The sequence below is a fragment of the Bos grunniens genome, chromosome 13, assembly GCF_055505025.1.
Source record: "Bos grunniens cultivar Pamir isolate PY7600 chromosome 13, Bosgru_T2T1.0, whole genome shotgun sequence".
NCBI classification, from domain to species: domain Eukaryota; kingdom Metazoa; phylum Chordata; class Mammalia; order Artiodactyla; family Bovidae; genus Bos; species Bos grunniens.
Window position 1 is genome coordinate 67974644 of NC_141177.1, and position 21823 is coordinate 67996466.

The following is a 21823-nucleotide window of genomic DNA, read 5'->3' on the forward strand; positions in this document are numbered from 1 at the left end:
TAAAACTTCTAGATGCATACAAGTTATTAGGGACTTGAAATAAAAAAATGAAAATTAAACATTAAAAATAAAATAACAGAACTGGAATGATCCTCTCTAGTTTGTGGAGACCTACTTTGAATCAAGCATTATGTTAAAAATTTTTTTTCACTTAAATGTAAGCAGCCATCATAAATTTTTCTAATACTTTCTGAGGTTCTTATACAGTTTCCTTGTGGCCCCCTCCATCTCTGTGTCATCTGTTCCTTCATCCTGTACTTCTCCATTCCCAGTCTCCAAATACCCAAAACGCTCCCTCATTCGTCAGGTCTTTTCCAGGTCTTTGACACGGAGGTAGTCTGTTTCTCCTTTGAGCTGCTATGAGGCTTTGTCTTATAGTCCTGATCACTTTCTACAGGCGGTCCACCTGCATGGTGTCTCCTGCTGAACTGTAAGGGCTTTTAGGTCGTGGTTTATTCCTGACTTCCTCCAGCAGCCCTTTCAGCCTTTATCATTGTGCATGGTAGATGCTTGGTTAATATGTGCAGAAGGAAAGAATCTGACCCCACAACAACTTGGTCAGGTTGGCGGGGCAGGTAACATTAGCCCCTTTTGAAAGGTCAGAAAACAGCCTCCAAGAGATTGAGAGACTGCCTCGGGCCCATTGCTCTGCGATGCCTGAACGCCTGTGGAAACACCGCATCTCTAAGGCCAAGCCAAGTGTCTTCCATATCGCCACACTACTTCTCAAAGTGGCTATCCCTAAGTCAGCAGACGGGAGGAAGAAGTAGCATATGAACTATTAAAAAGTATTCTTTTCTGTCATTTCTGAGGTTAGTAGTTTACATGCTAACCTGTCTCTTGGTTTTTAGAAGGGTGTGGGGGGGGCATGTACACAAGAGGAAGAGAAAAAGAGAAAGGCAGTATTTAGTCAAGCTGGGAAAAGAATTAAGGAAGCAAAGGGCAAACAAGAAATCTTTAGCAGTCTTCAGATCCTGCATTTAAGGCCACGTTGCTCAAAAGGAAAACAGTTCGTGTGTCTCCTGTCACTGGTTGCCACTCCTCAAAGACGGCATGCGTGTTTGGAAGGTCCTAGAAAACTTAACCGGTCTACTCTCTAACAACTGTCAATAATTTCCTTTCTTTCCTAGAAATCATGTTTGAAGCATTGTTTTTTTTTCCCCCCTTAGGGTATTTTTTAAATATATATATCCTAATAACACTTCTTTTTTCTTCCTTCCCCAGAAGAAGAAGAAGAGCAGGTACCCACAGATGGAGGCACGTCAGCAGAAGCCATGCAGGTTCCCCTGGAGGAAGATGACGAGCTGGAGGAAGAGGAGATTATTAATGATGAGAATTTCTTGGGTAAGAGGCCTCTGGACAGTCCGGAAGCTGAAGAAATGCCCGCGATGAAGCGGCCACGCCTGCTAAGCACCAAGGGGGACGCCCTGGACGTGGTGTTACTGGAGGCTCGAGAGCCGCTCAGCTCGCTAAACCCCCAGAAGATCCCTCCCATGCTGTCCCCCGTCCACACCCAGGACAGCACGGACCCAGCTCCTCCATCACCAGAACCACCAATGTTAGCTCCGGTGGCAAAATCACAGATGCCAACCACAAAACCATTGGAAGCAAAGTCGTTTACACCCAAAACAAAGACTAAAACCAGTTCTCCAGGACAGAAGACGAAATCACCCAAAATGATTCCGTCACCAGCCATGGTCGGAAGTCCTATTCGGTCTCCAAAAACCATATCCAAAGAAAAGAAATCTCCTGGACGTTCCAAGAGCCCGAAGAGCCCCAAGAGCCCCAAGGTCATGACTCACATTCCCCAAGTACCTGTCAGACCTGACACACCCAACAGGACTCCTTCAGCCACAATAAGTGAGAAAATCAGTAAAGAGACTGTTCAGGTGAAACAGATACAGACACTGCCTGATGCTGGGAGACTGAACAGTGAGAGTCAGCTCAGAAAGGCTGTCGTCACCGACAAGACCATCGATGACTCCATTGATGCTGTGATCGCACGGGCTTGTGCGGAACGCGAGCCCGATCCTTTCGAGTTCTCTTCTGGGTCTGAATCAGAAGGAGACATTTTTACCAGCCCTAAGAGAATTTCAGGTTCAGACTCTGCTACCCCCAAAGCCTCCACCTCCTCCAATAATTTCCCCAAGTCCGGGTCCACCCCTCTGCCTCTTTCAGGCGGAACTTCAAGTTCGGACAATTCGTGGACAATGGACGCATCCATCGACGAGGTGGTTCGGAAGGCCAAGATGGGGACCCCTCCCAGCATGCCCCCCAGCTTCCCTTACATTTCCTCCCCTTCGGTCTCTCCTCCCACCCCTGAGCCCGCGCACAAGGTGTATGAGGAGAAACCCAAACCGCCGGCCTCCTTGGATGTCAAAAAGAAGTTGAAAAAGGAACTGAAGACGAAGATGAAGAAGAAAGAGAAGCAGCGAGATAAGGAGAGGGACCGGGACAAAAGCAAGGAGAAAAGCAAAGAGAAGGAGAAAGGGAAGGAGAAGGAGAAAGACAGGGAGGCCACCAAGGAAGCCAAGTATCCCTGGAAGGACTTTCTCAAAGACGAAGAGGCCGATCCCTACAAGTTTAAGATAAAAGAGTTCGAAGATGTGGATCCAAAAGCCAGGTTGAAAGATGGGATTGTGAGGAAGGAAAAGGAGAAGCACAAAGACAAGAAAAAAGACCGAGAAAAGGGCAAAAAGGACAAAGAGAAGCGGGACAAAGAGAAAGTGAAAGAGAAAGGCCGCGAGGAGAAGCTGAAGGCCCCCCCGGCCCCGCTGGTCCTGCCCCCCAAGGACGTGGCGCTGCCCCTGTTCAGCCCCGCGGCCGCCATGCGCATCACGGCCGTGCTGCCCTCCCTGACACCCGTGCTCCCCGAGAAGCTCTTTGAGGAGAAGGAGAAGCCCAAGGAGAAGGAGAGGAAGAAGGACAAAAAGGAGAAGAAGAAAAAGAAAGAGAAAGAAAAGGAGAAAGAGAAGAAGGAAAAGGAGAGGGAGAAAGAGAAGCGCGAGAGAGAGAAGAGGGAGAAGGAGAAGGAGAGACACAAGCATGAGAAAGTAAGCACTCTACCTTTGGGGCCCCGTTTGAACCCTGTCCTGGTGGAAAGCGCAGGTAGAGCCAGCAGCTGTCTGTCTGTTCCGGATGTAAATCACCCACGGCTTAACTGGAAGCTGGTCTGTAATGTGTTTACAGAATTTAATTTTAAGTCTCAAACCCATAAACCTGTCATCAGCCTCCCCCCTCCCCTGCCCTGCCCCCCCATACACCAGAAAACGTTCAAAATTCATAAGCCTGAGAGGAATCCAATCCATAGGCCATCATATCTCTGTTAGCCACACTAATCTCTGGCCAGTTTAAAAAGATCCGTACTCTTCAATTGTAAATAGTATTTTTTTTTTTGGTAATTATCAAGTCTGCTGCATACCGATCTGTACCCAAATGGTAGGTACCTGGAAAAAGCAGGACCTAGTTTTCTCAGAGCGGGCGAAACCATGGCCCTGCCCTCCTAAGAGGACAGCAAGGCCCACGGGTCCTCGCTTCCTGACATGGCTCTCTGGTTGGTGAGCCGTTTTGCAAGTATTTAAGGTCATGCCTGTCTTCTACTTTCTGTAACATGTCTTATCCTTCTGTTTTCTGCTTTAATAAGATGAGGACACGTCTCTTGAGTATCTAGCTCATCTGACAGCCTGGTTAGTGGGGAGAAACTAATGCTGAATATTGTCCATGTAAGTAGCTCAGGCTTCCATAGAACACAGTCTAAGAAACCGATGTATCCATACATCCTGCAGTTTGTAGCGGGAAGGACCTCGAGCCCTGTGGCACAGGGTGTGACCTCTGCCTTGATAGCTTTGCTCTCGCCCCACCATTCTTTGGATTACAGCGGTTGACTGGTTGATTAGACAATTTCTTTTAAACTTTCTTAAAAAGTGTCCAAGTATTCCTGCTGCTATACATGCAGACCCTCAAAGATCCTCTCCCTGCCCTCTGGGAGCATCTCTCTTTGAGGCTGGCTACAAAATCATACCCAGTAATATTTCCCACATGGTAAAGTATGCTGTATTTGACCTACAGCAGCTCTATAATCCATACTTTTGCACTGATTTTCATTTCAGACTTAACTGGGAAAATTAGTTTAGCTGATGAGCTAACCAGGATAATCTCAAATTTTCCTGCCTAACTTTATTCTTTCTCTGTTCCCCTTGGCTATTATTCTAAAATATAAAGAAGTAGAGTGGAAATTCTGAAATTAATAACTGAACATCAGCAGGTTAACAAGACACAGAAATCCAACTCTTTTTTTGTCCATTTTTGAAATCGCTTTATTATTGCATTATTTTCCCGTGGTACCTGGAAGATTTTAAAGCACTTCCACGTGCCTTAGTTTCTCCCCTGACACCCATGTGACATGGGTCCGGTGGGTATTGTTATAACACGTATGGATGAGACATAAACATGTCTCATGTTTATGGATGTTTATGTTTATGGATGAGAAACAGCCTGAGCGACTTGTCCAGGATTGAGGTCACAGCCAGCAAGAACCAGGTCCTTTACACACAAACTTGACTTCCCATTTTGAAATGTTTACAGCAGTTAGCCGCTTGTCCATTAGGTACGTAGTAACTTGGCAGAGGAGCCCTTAGCAAATCAAGAGTACGGTTGCTTTCACTATCTCAAGCCTGGAAAGTCCATGGTGGGGGTTTCAGTGGCCACTGTGACTTGAGTAAAGCGCATCAGGTTAGCTGGTAAAACGACCCCTGCCTTTGGGAAGGACCAGTCCCTCAGACCATCATGGTTGGAGGCTCAGTTACAAGCCACACAGATTTCACCTAACAGAGGTAATCAGGCCCTTGTATCAGTTTTGATGGTTATGGAGCAGTTTTTAACGATAAAAACTTATCAAAATCAGCCATCAGGGCTTTAAAATGAATAAATGTTGCTGTCTCTGGAGGTCAGCCCGAGTTCCCACCCTGACCTTTCCAGCCTGTGAGCTTGGGCACCTGGGCACCTGGGTGAGAGTAGCTCTCCTCACCACGTCCCCTTGGGGCAGCCTGCTGCGCCTCACTTTAGTTGTCTGTCTTCTGCGCACATATAAGACTAAGTTGGGGGAGAGCGGTCTCCCCGGTTCGCGCCTCTTGACAAAAGGTCCCCGGCGTCTTTCCTTTCTGTTGTAAGTATACTGTTGACTCATTTCCATCATGTTCTCATCAGCTTTCACGATGAACTAGTGAAATGAGGGGCTTTCAGTAAACAAAATCTAACCTCAGTAAGAAGGGGGGAATATTCCCTTCCTGTTTCTTACAACTGTCTGTTCCATGAAGAAACTAGTAACTTCATGTTAAATGAATCTGTTTGAGTTTATAGACGCTTCCTCAAGCCCATGCCCAAGGCTGTGGAGGCACGAACTGAACTCTTACTGAGAGCCCGAATCCTGTTTGACTCTCCCCACTGGATCCCACTCCTTATATACCTGACCACAACCGTAAATCTTCTGACCATCTGTTTAATAGTTTAAACAGTTTATCAGTGTTAGCTAGACTATGTTTCTGAATGGAAATAATGTAAAGACCTTCATTGTTAAGAAAGACAGCAGAGTAGTTGCCAGTTGGAATACTTGAGCATCTAAAATTTTAGGTTATTAAATTCAGCTTTCCACCAGTACTATTTCGGGGTGTTTTTCTGATATATTAGCATAGACAGATATCTGAACCAGTGCTGGCTGAACTTGCTGCCAGTGGCACACATATATAGGTGTGTGTGTGTGTGTGTGTGTGTGTGTGTGTGTGTGTGTAATGAAAGAAGTTTAACATTAAAAAAATAGAAAGTAAAAACTTGGCCAGATTATATTGACAAAGCTGCCCATTACCTTTGCAGAAAGTCCCTGTCAGAAGATAAACTTTAAAGCTGGAATGCATGAAAGAGTTCCAAGATAGAATTTAAATTTAAACTGATTCTTTATAGATAAGCTTTTTAAAAATCCACCTCTTTGCTTCAAGTCAGGATTTTAAAAATAAATTTCCCCTTTAAATCTCTTGAGCGATTTTCATTTTTTGCAAGGCCGCACTGCTGGTGTCCTGGAAAAATGGAGAGTTAGAGCTTTATCAGTTGGTGCCCTGAGGTATGTGGCAAAGAAGCTAAATCCTTGAAGATTAGCAAAAAAAATGCAGCACATGGCAATAAGGGGCTTATATGACGACTAGTATTAGTTCAGGTGAAAGAAGTATTGCTTATACATAAAACTGGACAAATCCACTGACAATGTATTTTTAGTTAGCTACAAAGGAGTCTTATATTACTGGACTTTGCTTCTTTAGTGAATTGGGAAGCTTAGTAATCCACTGTAAATGCTCTTCCACGCGCCCCAATTCTCAGCATCATTCTAAAGTACTCTTCTTTTATTTTAACCCTTACAAGCTCCTCTTTCCCCTGGATTTTGGCTTCGTGCCATTAAAAGATGGTGTCAGTGTAACTGTTCAGGAAATCGAAGCCATTGTCATCCAGTGTTGATTGCCACCGGATGGGCACATGAGAAGTCATTGCATGATTGTAGGAAACTTCCCTGTGTTTTTATCTGGGTGGCTACTCAGATAAAGTCAGCGTGAACAAAGGTCTGGAGAGAAATTTTTATTTAGAAAGTGTGCTTTCTCTATCAACATTGTTAGCATCCTTACTAGTCTTTTTCTATGCTTGCTTGAATTTTATCTTTCAGTTAAATCTGCTTTAAGAATGAAATGAAAGTATTTAACTGCTTTTCAGTAGGGTTGCCATACGTCCTGGCTTGCCTGGGACAGTCCAGTTTACACCTGTTACATGGTGTGAATAACAGCTCCTGCTTTCGCTGTCAAAGCTCTTTCTGGATGGGGTAGTCACCCTAATTACAGGGAAAACTTTGAGCCGAGGTAACAGGTTCTGAGTCGTTCATTAATTCAGCAATTTTACTAAATATCTCTTGTCCTCAGGGCACATTTATACCGTTTTTAATCTGACTCTTAAAATAGCCTGCATTTTTGTTTCCTTTTGCTTTTACATATTGTATCATTTAACTTTTTAAAATACTGGTTGTAAAAAGACCATGCCTTGATTCTTTTTGTCCTGCCAAGTCATTGCAGTCAGCCTCAAAAAGCCAGCAAGTTCAGTTGAATGGAGGTGAGGCCAACATTCATCTCAGTTTCCATGTAAGCTAGTTTGTTTTCCATAGGAGAAAAAACTGTATTTTACGGTCTACCCTAGCCATCTCACAAGTACGTGTCACTCACCATAAAAGACATTGACAAAGAGACTGAATAGTTCCCTGTAGGATATCAGCATCACCAGAAGGAAAAGACCCAAACTATGTGGCAGAGAGTCACAAATACTGTGGTGAAACAGAGGATGAATTGGGGGCAGAGAACTAAATTTCGGTCATTTACTTACTAACTTTGTAACTCTGGCCAAACCACTCAATCTTTCTGAGCCCTCAGTTACATGTGAGTAATAATTCTTTCCACACACCTTAGAGAGTTATGGAGATCACGTGGGATTGTGTGTATGGGACACACTTGGTGGAGTGCTGTGCAAGTAAGTTGGAATTATTGTGCAGTGTGGTAATAGGAATGGACCCGAGTAAAGTGAGAAGCATAATGATACTAAAGAAGATTTTTTAAAAGGGCAAACAGCTTTATTTTTTTTAATAAAGCTTAAGGGGTTTTAATAATAGTTTTGTGGGTTGAAGGAATATGGAATATTACTTCTAATACTAGCATCACTTATGAGTGTATGTGTGAGACCCTAAAATATTTTAGAATTGAAGAAATTTAGGAACTTTATATAATTTTTCATTCTCTGAATTAAAAAAAAGAAAAACTGTATTCAGTCCTAGTTTTGCCATTTTTGTGACCTTAAAATAGAAAAGGAAACAGAAAGAAAGGGAAAATGGTTGCTTCACATATGATCATTCTGTCTGTAAAATGGAAACCATAACACCTGCCCCACCTGTTTGTTAAAGAACCTGAATGAGAACATCTGAAAAAGAACCAGACGTAATGCCTGGCAAGCATTAAGTGTTTTAAAACTGTTTGCTTGGGACATACTTATTTTCCCAGAGGTAACAGAATGGTGAGAAAAATATAGAAACCTTAGTAGTTTACAAAATAGGCCAGACCATTGGTTCTCAGGTTTGGGTTAGATATAGATGTCTGTGTTCAAAGAATCAGAGAAAGTGAATTCAGAGGTTTTTCCGTGGGTCTCTCTCTGCCCCCGCCCCAGTGACCCTTGGTCCCCGAAGCCTCGAGGAAACTACTGGATTAAGAATCGGGCAAAAGTGAGACCATTTAGAGGAGCAGGTTTTTGTGGGGAAACTGATAAGATTTAGATGTGGTGAAATCTTTATAGAGTAGTTGAAAATGTCCAGCAGACAGCATTATATTCTGGTGTTACTTCCAGTCAGTGCTGGTCCAGAGAGGGTGATTTTGAAGACATGACATATTGAAAACTTTTACGACCAAATCCATGAATGTGAGTGAAGTTGGTGTCGGGTGACAAGAGGAGAGGACCCAGCGAGCAAAGAAGGACTTTGTTCAGGTCAGGGAAGGAGCAGGGTGAAGATCTCAGTGGAGCAATAGACAGGAACACTAGGGAAAAGTGGGTGTCTACAAAGAGTGGCTTTAGTTGGGCCAGAAAGGAGAGTGAAGTTGGGTGAGGAGTGGATTTATGGAGATGGTGAAGCCAAGACTAGAACATGTGAGAGGTCATCAGCTGGAGGGTAAAGGGGAGGTAAGTGTTTTAAATGAGAGTTGAGCGCATTAGAAAGCTGGAAGAAAATAATGGAACCAAGACAGTGGAGATGCCACAAATAAGGAGGAAGTTTCTTTCACAGACTGGAGGAGACGGACTCTAGTGTAAATGTGGGTGCAGACATTTGTAGGGAATGGAAGGAGTTGTGCCCAGTGGTTTTAGCATTGTTTCCTGTGGGGTTTGATGAGCAGAAGGGGAAGGAAGTATATGGGATGGGTCTTAAAAGCTGTAAATGTTTGAAATCATTGCTTCCGATCGATTCTTAAAATATATCTTAGGCACTTATGTGTCAGACCCTACAACAGGCACTGGGAAATAGCAATGCACAGAGCAGGCATGGTCTCCACTCTTATCTAGTTTAGCAGAGAATCCAAATAGGCAGACAGTCTTAAAGGCACAGATGAAATTGGAGTTTTGGTGGCAGAAGCTGGAGCAGTTTTACATTTTTTCTTTGGAATTAGTGCTCTGGGGAATGATTTCAGATTGGTCCTGGACAAATGGTGAAATGACTGAGAGGCAAGGAGTTGAGGGTGCTTGCAGGATAAGTGGGTCATTCAGCAGAGGTTGGTTGAGTACCTCCTGTGTGTCATGCACTGCTCAAGAGAATGAATGAAGTCATAGGTCTTGATGGGACCGTGGATTTACAAAAAACAAACAAAACTCAAGAAAGGGACAGGTTAAAACATACAAAAAATGGTAGATTTGATCAATGTGCAATATATTGGTTCTGTGAGATACTATTGGGTTGACCCAGAAGTTCCTTTGGGTTTTTCCTTAATATCGTAGGATAAAAACCATGATGAACTTTTTGGCCAAAGGCAATATATTGAGCACTGTGTTATAAACTCCTTCCCCTTTAGAACCATTGCACAATTTCTTTTCTTAATTTCTCTTGAGCTTGAAATACATAAATCAGAGGTTGGACCAGTTGTCGCAGTGACTAGCGGCGTTCTCCTGCCGAGCCAGGGATGTTGATGCCTGGCAGTGCCCGGGACATCTGCTCAACAACAAACCACCCCACCGAGAATGCCAGTGAAAACCCTGTTGAAAAACTGTGGTGCAGGTGATAATTTGAACGGCAGGGCTTTTTCTCATTTTGTTCATTTAAAATACTGATTTTACTATAGAGGATCTTCAAGTCAGAAATTGGAAAGAAGCCCTTTCAATACCATAGTTGATTTGTATGTTCCTTTTCTGATTATTAGCTCAACTATTTGAGCTGGTATCTTCAACTTACTCAGCAGTCACTGCCTTCACCATGAATCCTTTCTAAGTAAATATGTTTTGTCTCTTACAGTATTTTAGATCACTTTTCTACTAGCAGCCAAAAAATGAAGCAGTTCAGTGCTATCATTACACTGGGTGGGTCAGTTCTCTTATATGGCATGATAAACGTAAGATGAGTTTAATGTTTTTCAAGACCCATAAATTTTATCTTATAATGAAGCTCTTTCTGCAGTTTTTTGCTATTATATATTAAGTCTGGCAGTCACATAAATATTCCACTGAATGACTGAGGCAACAATTCTTGTTTAAAAATTCTGACAATAAAATCCAAGAAATTAATCAAAACTAAGCAAATACAGAAATAGCTCCCATATTTAAAGTGTTTAAAATTGGGGGAATTTCTCATGATGCCTGAGTGTTTGAGAAATGAAAACTAAAGAGCCCCAGGTTAGCTTTACCTCTAGCACCTCAGCCACATTTGAAACTCAAAAGCCTATCAAGTTTGTGGGGATGAGGAAGTAAGGGAAAAGGGAGGTGGTACTTCTGTTGAGAAATGTGTAATTGACTGTAATGTACTGTCTTCGACAGATCAAAGTGGAGCCCGTGGTCCCAGCCCCAAGCCCCGTCATCCCCAGACTGACTCTCAAAGTTGGAGCCGGCCAGGACAAGATGTAAGTACTGACGTTGCGGTGTAGAGGGCATGAGATGGAACTTAACTTTCATTCCTCTTCCCTAACGGGTTAGAACTCTACGGATCTTTCCAATGTGAACATGTACAATCAGGCTTTATTCTGAGAAGTCTTCATTCTCAAATGTTTATTGGTTTCCTTCTCAGAGTAAATGCTTACTGCTTTATTCAACATATAGGAGCCTTTCTGCCCACCCCACCCCCAAGCCCCTCACCCCAGTTCTTCTCTTCTTTTAAAGACTAATACAGGACATTGTTTCTGCTTAGTTTGTGAGGCCCCGATTATCTGAAAAATAAGAAACTGTATTGAATGGACTGACTGCCCACATTACATCCAGGTGGATGTAGTATTAAACCTTCTCAAACGTGTGTTCTCTGTCACCAGGACAAAGAATGAAGATTCTCTTCCTGCTCAGATGGCACATGGTTTTATTCTGTGTGTGCATATAAAACAAGGATAATGCCAAAAGCTTGGTCAAGCACTGTATCAGTGACAACTGAAGTCTGAATTATCCACCCTTTTTTTTTAAGAGAGAACTGGAAATGTAGACCTGGTGTTTACTGTTTTTTTCTTAATTTCATGGAATCATCACATCGGCCTAGCCTTCTTCAAAGTTAATTTGTTGGCTGTGTTTCTTTTATTCATTTTTGTGATATGAATTAAGACTTAAAATGCTCTTGTGTGATCCTCATAAGGTGATGAACATTGATCTTTTTTTTTTGCAAATCATGTTGAAAATCATTCATCTAAAAACCATACTATGCATCATTTCAGTGAATTTTACAAGCTCAGAGTACAAATTTATAACTGTACTGTTTACCCGTAAAGCCTAAAGATGGATTAGTTTACATCACAAGCAATCAAATGTTATATAGAAAATAGGTTTACAAAGTATTTAACTTTCATTCAATTTTTAACCATAAAGATCAAAGTAGGAGCCATGAACTTATTTGTTTAGTAGGTAGAGTAGACAACAGCAAGTTTGCTTTGCATTCTCATCATTCGTTCCATCTTAGAGTTTGTGTGTTGGACAAGGCAATGGCACCCCACTCCAGTACTCTTGCCTGGAAAATCCCATGGACAGAGGAGCCTGGTAGGCTGCTGCAGTCCATGGGGTCGCTAAGAGTCGGACACGACTGAGCAACTTCACTTTCACTTTTCACTTTCATGCATTGGAGAAGGAAATGGCAACCCATTCCGGTGTTCTTGCCTAGAGAATCCCAGGGACGGGGGAGCCTGGTGGGCTGCCGTCTATGGGGTCGCACAGAGTCGGACACGACTGAAGCGACTTAGCAGCAGCAGCAGAGCTTGTGTGTAGCGTGTATTTTATGCAGCCACTGCTTCTGTTAATTCCAAATGTAATACTGAGAAAAAGTCCAGTGTCATTCCTATTAATGATGGTGTAGGGCAAACATGGCCTTCTAGGAGAGTGTGTATTCTTCTGAAGATTGAAAGAAGAAAATCTGGTTAGTGCTTTTCTTGCCTAAATTATCTACGTAATTTCCACATTGCTTGTTCTGGTTGTGCCAGCAGAGACCCAGACAGTAGGCTGTAGTATTACTGACAAGCTTAGAAAATGGACCAAAAGTACCATAGATTGAGCTCTTTTTAAACCAAATACTGTGCAGGTGCCCTTCTATCTTCCCTACAAAAATTGTAATCATGTCCTTATCCCTCAGCCATTAGCTAGTTAGCACAGGGACCCAACCAAAGCACCTGTACCTGCCATCTCCTTAGAAATCCTGTCTTTGGGTTCATTTCTCTGAAGGAAAGATACTCTTACCTATCTCTGGACAAATACTCTTCTCCTCCCCATTCATATTTTATTCCAGTTTTGTCCTAAATCACCATTACTTCACCTTTCCTTACACATACAAGTTCAGCTTGCTTATTCCTTTAGAGGAATAAGATTTTTAGAAAGGCCTTGATAGTAGTAATCTTCACATCTGCCTTTAAGCATCTTTCTGTTGTTCGGTTGACTAATTCCTTTCCCTATCAATAAATCACTCATATACCTAAGGTATTGGAAGTTGTGAGAAATAGATCCTATGACTCTGGAACAGAATGTCCAGTATCAGGGAAATTATAGTACCCAGACAGTCTAGACAAATTGTCCTTGAAAGTATAACATGTAACGTGACCTTTCTGATATTTAGGAAATAACTCCCGTATCATATGAATAATCAATCATTTGACCAAAGTCAGAGCCAAGGAAATATATACTTATAATGAACAAAGGACACGACTGAGCGACTTCACTTTGACTTTTCACTTTCATGCATTGGAGGAGGAAATGGCAACCCACTCCAGTGTTCTTGCCTGGAGAATCCCAGGGACAGAGGAGCCTGGTGGGCTGCTGTCTATGGGGTCGCACAGAGTCGGACACGACTGAAGCGACTTAGCAGCAATGAACAAAGGAATAAATTAAGTGAAATATATTACATTTTAAACTTGAAAGAAAAAGAGGCCCAAGTCACATATTGTTCAGTCGGTATGTCCTGCCTGACTCTTTGTGACCTCATGGACTGCAGCACACCAGGTTCCTCTGTCCTCCACTGTCTCCTGGAGTTTGCTCAAGTTCTTGTTCATTGAGTCAATGATACAATCCAACCATCTCACCCTTTGCTTACCTCTTCTCCTTTTGCCTTCAATCTTTCTCAGCATCAGGGTCTTCCAGAGCCGATTCTCTGCATCAGGTGGCCAAAGTACTGGAGCTTCAGCTTCGGCATCAGTCCTTCCAGTGAATATTCAGGGTTGATCTCCTTGCAGTCCAAGGGACTCTTAAGTCTTCTCCAACACTGAAATTCGAAAGCATCAGTTCTTCAGCACTCAGCCTTCTTTTTTATGGTCCAGCTCTCACATCCATACATGACTACAGGAAAAACCATACCTTTGACTTCTATGGACCTTTGTCAGCAAAGTGAGGTTTCTGCTTTTAAATATGCTGTCTAGGTTTGTCACAGCTTTCCTTTCAAGGAGCAAGAGTCTTTTAATTTTATGGCTGCAGTGACCATCCGTGGTGATTTTGGAGCCCAAGAAAAGAAAAGCTGTCACTGCTTCTATTTCCCCCCCTTCTATTTGCCCTGAAGTGATGGGATTGGATGCCATGATCTTAGTTTTTTGAATGTTGAGTTTCAAGCCATCTTTTTCACTTTGCTCTTTCACCCTCATCAAGAGGCTCTTTAGTTCCTCTTCACTTTCTGCCATTAGAGTGGTATTATCTGCATAGCTGAGGTTATTGATATTTCTGCTGGTAGTCTCAATTCCAGCTTGTGATTCATCAAGCCTGGCATTTCGTATGATGTACTCTGCATAGAAGTTAAATAAGCAGGGTGACAGTATACAGCCTTGATGTACTCCTTTCCCAATTTTGAACTAGTCCCTTATTCCATGTAAGGTTCTAACTATTGTTTCCTGACCCACATACAAGTTTCTCATGAGACTGGTGAAGTTTTCTGGTATTTTCTTTTCTTTAAGAATTTCTACAGTTTTTTTGTGATCCACACAAAGACTTTAGCAGAGTCAGTGAAGTGTAGTCAGTTAAGCTAAAGTAGATGTTTTCCTGGAATCCCCTTGCTTTCTCCATGATCCAAAGAATGTTAACAATTTGATCTCTGGTTCCTCTGCCTTTCCTTTTTTGTTTTTTGTTTTTTTCATTTTTGGCATTTAGTTCAGAAGAAATTCAAAGAATTGAGTGTCCCTACTATAACAAATCACTTTTCATTTCTGTTTGCTTATTTATGTGAACAAGATTTCTCAGTGTTTCCATTCATCAATATTAGAAATAGAAATTGATATTGATAACACAACATTGTAAATAAACTATACCCTAATAAAAAAATTTTGGGGGGTGGATTTTTATCTTTTTTAATTTATTAATTTATTTTTATTGGAGGCTAATTACTTTAAAATATTGTAGTGGTTTTTGCCATACATTGACATGAATCAGCCATGGGTGTACATGTGTCCCCCATCCTGAACCCACCTCCCTCCCCAACCCATCCCTCAGGGTCATCCCAGTGCACCGGCCCTGAGCACCCTGTCTCATGCATTGAACCTGGACTGACGATCTGTTTCACATATGGTAATATACATGTTTCAGTGCTGTTCTCCCAAACCATCCCACCGTCTCCCTCTCCCACAGAGTCCAAAAATCTGTTCTTTATCTCTGTGTCTCTTTTGCTGTCTGGCATATAGCGTCATCATTACCATCTTTCTAAATTCCATATATATGCTTTAATATGCTGTATTGGTGTTTTTCTTTCTGGCTTACTTCACTCTGTATAATAGGCTCCAGTTTCATCCACCTCATTAGAACTGATTCAAATGCATTCTTTGTAATAGCTGAGTTAATATTCCATTGTGTATATGTACCACAGCTTTCTTATCCATTTGTCTGCCAATGGACATCCAGGTTGCTTCCATGTCCTGGCTATTGTAAACAGTGCTTCGATGAACATTGGGGTACACGTGTCTCTTTCACTTCTGGTTTCCTCGGTGTGTATGCCCAGCAGTGGGATTGCTGGGTCGTATGGCAGTTCTATTTCCAGGAATTTTAAGGAATCTCCACACTGTTCTCCATAGTGGCTGTACTAGTTTGCATTCCCACCAACAGTGTAAGAGGGTTCCCTTTTCTCCGCACCCTCTCTAGCATTTATTGTTTGTAGACTCTTTGATAGCAGCCATTCTCACCGGCGTGAGATGGTACCTCATTACGGTTTTGATTTGCATTTCTCTGATAATGAGTGATGTTGAGCATCTTTTCATGTGTTTGATAGCCATCTATATGTCTTCTTTGGAGAAATGTCTGTTTAGTTCTTTGGCCTATTTTTTAACAGGTAGTTTATTTTTCTGGTATTGAGCTGCTTGAGCTGCTTATATATTTTTGAGATTAATTCTTTGTCAGTTGCTTCACTTGCTTCTTCTGCCTTTTCTAAACCCAGCTTGTACATTTGGAGGGTCTCAGTTCACATACTGCTGAAGCATAGGCATAGCTTGAAGGATTTTGAGCATTACCTTGTGAAATGTGAAATTAGCATGTGAAATGAGTGCAGTCGTATGGTAGTTTGTACATTCTTTGGCATTGCCCTTCTTTGGGATTGGAATGAAAACTGACCTTTTGCAGGCTTGTGAGCACTGCTGAGTTTTCCAAATTTGCTCACATATTGAGGGCAATACCTTAACAACTTCAGCTTTTAGGATTTGAAATAGCTCATCTGGAATTCCATCACCTCCATTAACTTTGTTTGTAGTAATGCTTCCTAAGGCCCACTTGACTTCACACTGCAGGATGTCTGGCTCTAGGTGAGTGACCGCACAATCATAGTTATCCTGGTCATTAAGATATATTTTTTGTATAGTTCTTCTGTGTATTCTTGCCACCTCTTCTTAATCTCTTCTGCTTCTTGAAGAGATATCTAGTTTTTCACATTTTATTGATTTCCTCTATTTCTTTGCATTGTTCATTGAAGAAGGCCTCTTACCTCTCCTTGATATTCTCTGGAACTGTGTATCCAGTTGGTTAGCTCTTTCCCTTTCTCCCTTGCTTTTCACTTCTCTTCTTTCCTCAGCTATTTGTGAGGCTTCCTCAGTCAATCACTTTGCCTTCTTGCATTTCTTTTTCCTTGGGGTGGTTTTGATCACTACCTCCTGTACAGTGTTAGAAACCTCCGTCCATAGTTCTTCAGCCACTCTCTTTACCAGATCTAATCTCTTGAATCTATTTGTCACCCCCACTGTATAATCATGAGGGATTTGATTTAGGTCATACCTGAATGGCCTAGTGGTTTTCCCTGCATTCTTCAATTTAAGCCTGAATTTTGCAATAAGGAGCTCATGATCTGAGCCACAGTCAGCCCCAGGTCTTATTTTTGCTAACTGTATAGAGCTTCCCCATCTTTGGCTGCAAAGATGCAAAATAATCCCCAGGAGTTGGTGATGGACAGGGAAGCCTGGTGTGCTGCAGTCCGTGGGGTTACAAAGAGTCGGACACAACTGAGTGACTGAACTGAACTGACTTCTGATGCAAAATGATCAATCTGCTTTAACTATTGACCATCTGATGATGTCCATGTGTAAAGTAGTCTCTTGTGTTGTTGGAAGTTGTTTGCTATGACCAGGGTGTTCTCTTGGCAAAATTGTTAGCTTTCGAGCAAGCCTTCTTCATTTTGTATTCCAATGCCAAACTTGCCTGTTATTCCAGTTATCTCTTAACTTCCTACTTTTGCATTCCAGTCCCGTATGATGAAAAGGACATCTTAGAAGATCTTGTAGGTCTTCAGAGAACCGGTCTACTTGAGGTTCTTCAGCATCAGAGACTGGGGCACAGACTTGGATTACTATGTTGAATGGTTTGCCCTGGAAACAAACCAAGATCATTCTGTCACTTTTGAAATTGCACCCAGATACTGTATTTTGGACTCTTTGATGGACTATGAGGGTTACTCCATTTCTTTTAAGAGATTCTTGCCCACAGTAGTAGATATAATGGTCATCTGAATTAAATTCGCCCATTCTCATCCATTTTAGTTCACAGATTCCTAAGATATGGATGTTCACTCTTGCCATCTCTTGCTTGACCATATCCAGCTTACCTTGATTCATGGACCTAACATTCCAGGTTCCTCTGCAATATTATTCTTTAAGGCATCAGACTTTACTTTCACCACCAGGCACATCCACAACTGGGCGTCGCTTCTGCTTTGGCCCAGCCTCTTCATTCTTTCTGGAACTGTTAGTAATTGCCCTCCACTCTTCCCCATAGCATATGGAACGCCTTCCCACCTGGGGGCTCATCTTCCGGTGTCATATTTTTTGCCTTTGTATGCTGTCCCTGGGACCCTCGAGGCAAGAATCCTGGAGCGGTTTGCCATTCCCTCCCCCAGAGGACCACGTTTCGTCAGAACTCTGCACTGTGCCCTGTTTTGTGTGGCCCTACACGGCATGGCTCATGCTTCATTGAGTTATGCAAGCCCCATTGCTGTGAGCAATAGGATTTTATATAAAATACAACATAGTCAGTAAAGCGGGGTCTTTTTGTGTTTTTTTTGTTTTTTTAAATCTAAATCCATGGTCAACAACCTACGGCCATGGGCCAGTCCATCCCACTGTGTGTTTTTTATGGCTCGGCTGAAAGAAATTAAAAGAAGGATAACACTTTATGACACTTGAAAATTATATGAAATTAAAAGTAATCTTTTATTATTGTAGTATAGGGATCATGGCTTATTCCTTGGCAGTAATGATGGAAAAGAGACGGTAGATTCATATAAACATGCCTTTATGTAGTTTGTATTCACCTGGGGCTGTAATGATGCTCTTTTGAAGTGGAATTAATGAGTAGACTAGGACTCAAAGGGGGGGTTTGAATAGTCTAGGGGGAGGAGTTTATTTCTGAAGAACAGGCAGAGAATAGAGTCTTTTGAAACCATAGGAAAAAGAAAACACTTTACAGGGTTCAAATTATACCCTCTTGTTGGAAGATCTCTAGGACAATATTTAGTTTCTAAGTCTTATATAAAGAAATGATGCCTCTGACCCATGATCCAGGAAAGTGCTTTGAGGTTAGACTGTTTCCTCTCTTCTCTGTTATTGTTCCTGGAAGCCAGACAGAGGGCCCTTGTCCCCCTTGATTGAACGCTCCTGCTGAGTGTGGTTTGAAGGGTCTGTGGGGATCTAGTGCCACCTCCTGATTGTGTTAAAGTTCAAGGTGACTCCAAGCACCTCAGATTCCTTTAACAGGTATCCCAGGAATGAGGACCCAGAGTTACCCTTAGTCTATATTGAAGAGGAAACTAAAATACTGATCCTGAAGTTACAGACTCAGCATCTGTAGCTTGCAGGGGTGGTGTGAATGGGAAGAAAGAATGCATTCAAGTAAATCAGTGAATAACTGGGTCTGGCCTGACGGCCAAGCTTTGCCGTGATGCCAAGAGAGCAGGTAGGTTTAGCTGGCCTGGAACCAGCGCCTAATGTCATATTGGTCAGGTCAATACGGATGCTGTTGAGGTCCCCCTGGACTTATGTGCTGGAAGGGACGGTGAGTGTCCCTTGTGACCAGAGGCACTATGGGCTGGCCAAGTGGCAGCACAGTTGCCATGTTATTTGTTGTCCCAGTCTTGTCATTTACTGAGTCAGTTTATTTTGAGTAAGCCTAGGAAAATTGGGCTAACTTTTGGTGTCTGTGCATTTTGTCATTTCTGTGAAGGATATAAACAGAAGACAGTGGTGTAAGCCAGGGAGCACCTGAGGGGCGGGACTGCTTAGACAGGATTGTCAGAAGAGACATGTGGAGCATTAACTGTGTGGTTATATTTATAAAGCTCAAAATTCTATTAAAGGAGCATCTCATTTAAAAAGGCAACTTGAAGTATTGGTAGAGTATTAAGAGGAAAGGCCCTTGTATGTAGATTTGAGGATAACAGTGGTGGTTGGGGGTTACGGTCTTCCCCTCCTCACGTTTCTCCATGTCTCTTCAGGCTCTCCTCTCGCTGGCGCTGGGGAGGTGGGTTTGTCCTTTTCTCCGTCTGTCCTGTGGCTCTTTTGGGGGCGCGGGGCCGAGTGGCTGACCTGCCACAGTATCATTTGGTCTGGTTGGTGGGGCTGCTATACTGGAGAAGTTTGGAGCTGGTCTTGCTCTCAGGGCACTGCTGCCCTGGCTCAGAGAGCTCACCAGGGACGGGTAATGAGTTGGGCCCCTCCACACATCCAGCCGGCTTCCCAAGTGGCACTAGTGGTAAAGAACCAATGCAGAAGACATAAGGGACACAGGTTCAATCCCTGGGTCAGGAAGATCCCTTGCAGGAGGAAATGGCAACCCACTCTAGTACTCTTGCCTAGAGAATCCCAAGGACAGAGGAGCCTGGTGGGCTACAGTCCAAAGGGTCGCAAGGCTTCAGACACGACTGAGTGACTTAGCATACACACATCTGGTCATGCTCAGTCATTGTTCCAGGTAATACCCGATACTGTATTTGGTCAAGTGACCCAGAATCGTTTTGTGTCACTTTCATGAAAATAATATCATTACCATTAATAATTCTAAGTTTTCTTTTGTCTGAGAGGGCACAATAGATACTCTCTGTTACAAGTTTAATCCTTTTCCCAAAATGCACACAATTTGCCAAAGTATTTTTCATTGACCACTTTACTGCTGGCAACTAGAGTTTTCCTTCTGCTAACACTTTGTCACCATAGCCATGAGTATTATCAGATTTCTTACAATTCAGGAAATTCTTTGATTAATCAGACCTCTCTTAGCAGAGGTGCTGAACATTGGATGCTTTCCTTTTCCTGTAAGTAATTTAGTTTTTTGTTGCAGTTTATAGAGTTTAGTTTATGCCTGGGAGGAGGCTTCTTTTTAAAAAATTTATTTATTTTTAATTAAAGGATAATTGCTTTACAATATTGTGTTGGTTTCTGCTGTACATCAACATGAATCAGCCAAAGATACATATGTCCCCTTTCTCTTGAACCGAGGCTGCTTAATAGATGTAATTTCTAAATTATCTATATATACCATAAAAATGGAAGCTAAAACTTTTTGCTCATTAATCCTGAAAAATAAATGGTTAACCTTTAAAAATGTAAAGCAAGTATAGGTATTTGCTGTCTTTTCTGTGATCCAAACTTTTCTGATTAACTCTTTTTGACAGTACAACCAGAAATAGAGGATAACTATGCACAATTACAAAAGTAACCATTTAAAATATTTTTAAAGAAGGTAAGCATTTTATGTTCTTATGTAACCAGATTTAACTGAAAGACATTTAATAGGTAAAATGTGTATAGTGGTATTTTAGTGGCAAGTTCTTTAGAAAAATAATAGCAAATTATTTTTATTTCACTTTCTGCATATTTTCCTACACTTAAAATGTTGTTTATTCGTATGTAGCTTTTTTCTAGTTTAAATAAATTTAAGAGTGACTTAGAGAACATAAAATAAAGATACTGGAAAATACAAGGAAACCAAGAACAAGGTAAGGAAAAAAGAAAATTTGTACATCAGATATGATCACGACTTCCTAGCAATAAGGGCAGAGTGAGATACATTTTTTAAAAAAGAAGGTACCCCTTAGTTTCTCAGGAGAGACAACGTTTTTCAAGATGCTAAATTTGACGTTTTATTTCCATAGGAACCTAACGGCAAAATAGCCGTCTTCCATAGCAGCTTTTACAGCAGATAAAAGGTGTTTTTTTCTTTGACTGTTTCTTAGACCAACCCCTAGTCCAAGGATGTAGCCTCCAAGCACACGCAGTGCAGGTGCTTCATAAAGAGTCCTCCCTTCTCCAGCGAAACACTTCTCGTGCTTTCTATTTGTCAGGACTCTGGGCGCAGTAACAGAAACCCTAATCAAACTAGCTCAAACCATGGTTAAAGCGGTTTATTTGACTTTAGGCAAGGTGACTTTAACCAAGGTTCAAAACGTGTCATTAAAACTCTGCTTACTTTCTTTTTCTCTGTCTGGCTTCTGTGTGGAGGCAGAGATGGTCCCAGTTGCTCTTGGCCGGCGTGGTTCTTTCTGTACTCATAGGCTGAAGCCCCCTACTTGACAGCACCCCTTGTTGGGTCCCATCCTGGAGCCAGCCAGCCCCAGTAGGGGGGATGGAGCCCTGTTGGAGAGGGCTGGTAGGTTCCAGAAGCAGAGAAGGGCGCTCCCACTGGGATAAGGGGGAGGGGCAGGCAGAAACGATTGATATGCTTTTCTCTTATGTAGAGAAAGGCAGTCAAGTTCATGTTTTAATAAAAGCATGCTGAAGAGGCAGAGCAAGGGAGCTTGTTGTTTAAAAAAAAAAAAAGATGATCCTTTAGAAATAAAGTTCAAGAACATTTCAGACCATCGTCCCGTCGGACTTGGAAGGCCTTTTGTTCTTCTATTTTTAATTTGTTTCCCTTGCAGTAAAACTGTCTGCTTTGATTTAAAAAAAAAAAAAAAAGATTGAAAAGTGTTGATAGTTTTCTTTGTTTTGCCCTGGTTAACTTGCCGCTGACACAGAAACATTTCATAGGTATTTTGCCTGTATGAGAAGCTATCTAACAAGAACAGTGACCCCCCAAAAAATTAATAAATAAGAACAAAAAACTTAAGAATGACTGTATTTAAAATCTATGGCAAATAACTTATTTTTAATGCTAGTGAAAT

At 42.0% G+C, this 21823-nt stretch overlaps 1 protein-coding gene across 12 annotated transcripts in view; it reads left to right on the forward strand.

The window, feature by feature from the left end:
• The window catches only part of TAF3 (TATA-box binding protein associated factor 3), a 122718-nt gene that overhangs the window by 86218 nt on the left and 14677 nt on the right, over positions 1-21823 (forward strand). For 9 of the 12 annotated variants that reach the window (XM_086334824.1, XM_086334818.1, XM_086334827.1 and 6 more), the window contains 2 exons: positions 1225-3053; positions 10582-10664. In XM_086334824.1, the coding sequence (XP_086190950.1) occupies positions 1275-3053; positions 10582-10664 (1862 nt within the window). In that variant the 5' untranslated portion in view covers positions 1225-1274. The remainder of the gene's footprint in view (positions 1-1224; positions 3054-10581; positions 10665-21823) is intronic. The other 3 variants (XM_086334819.1, XM_086334821.1, XM_086334829.1) reach the window with 1 other exon arrangement.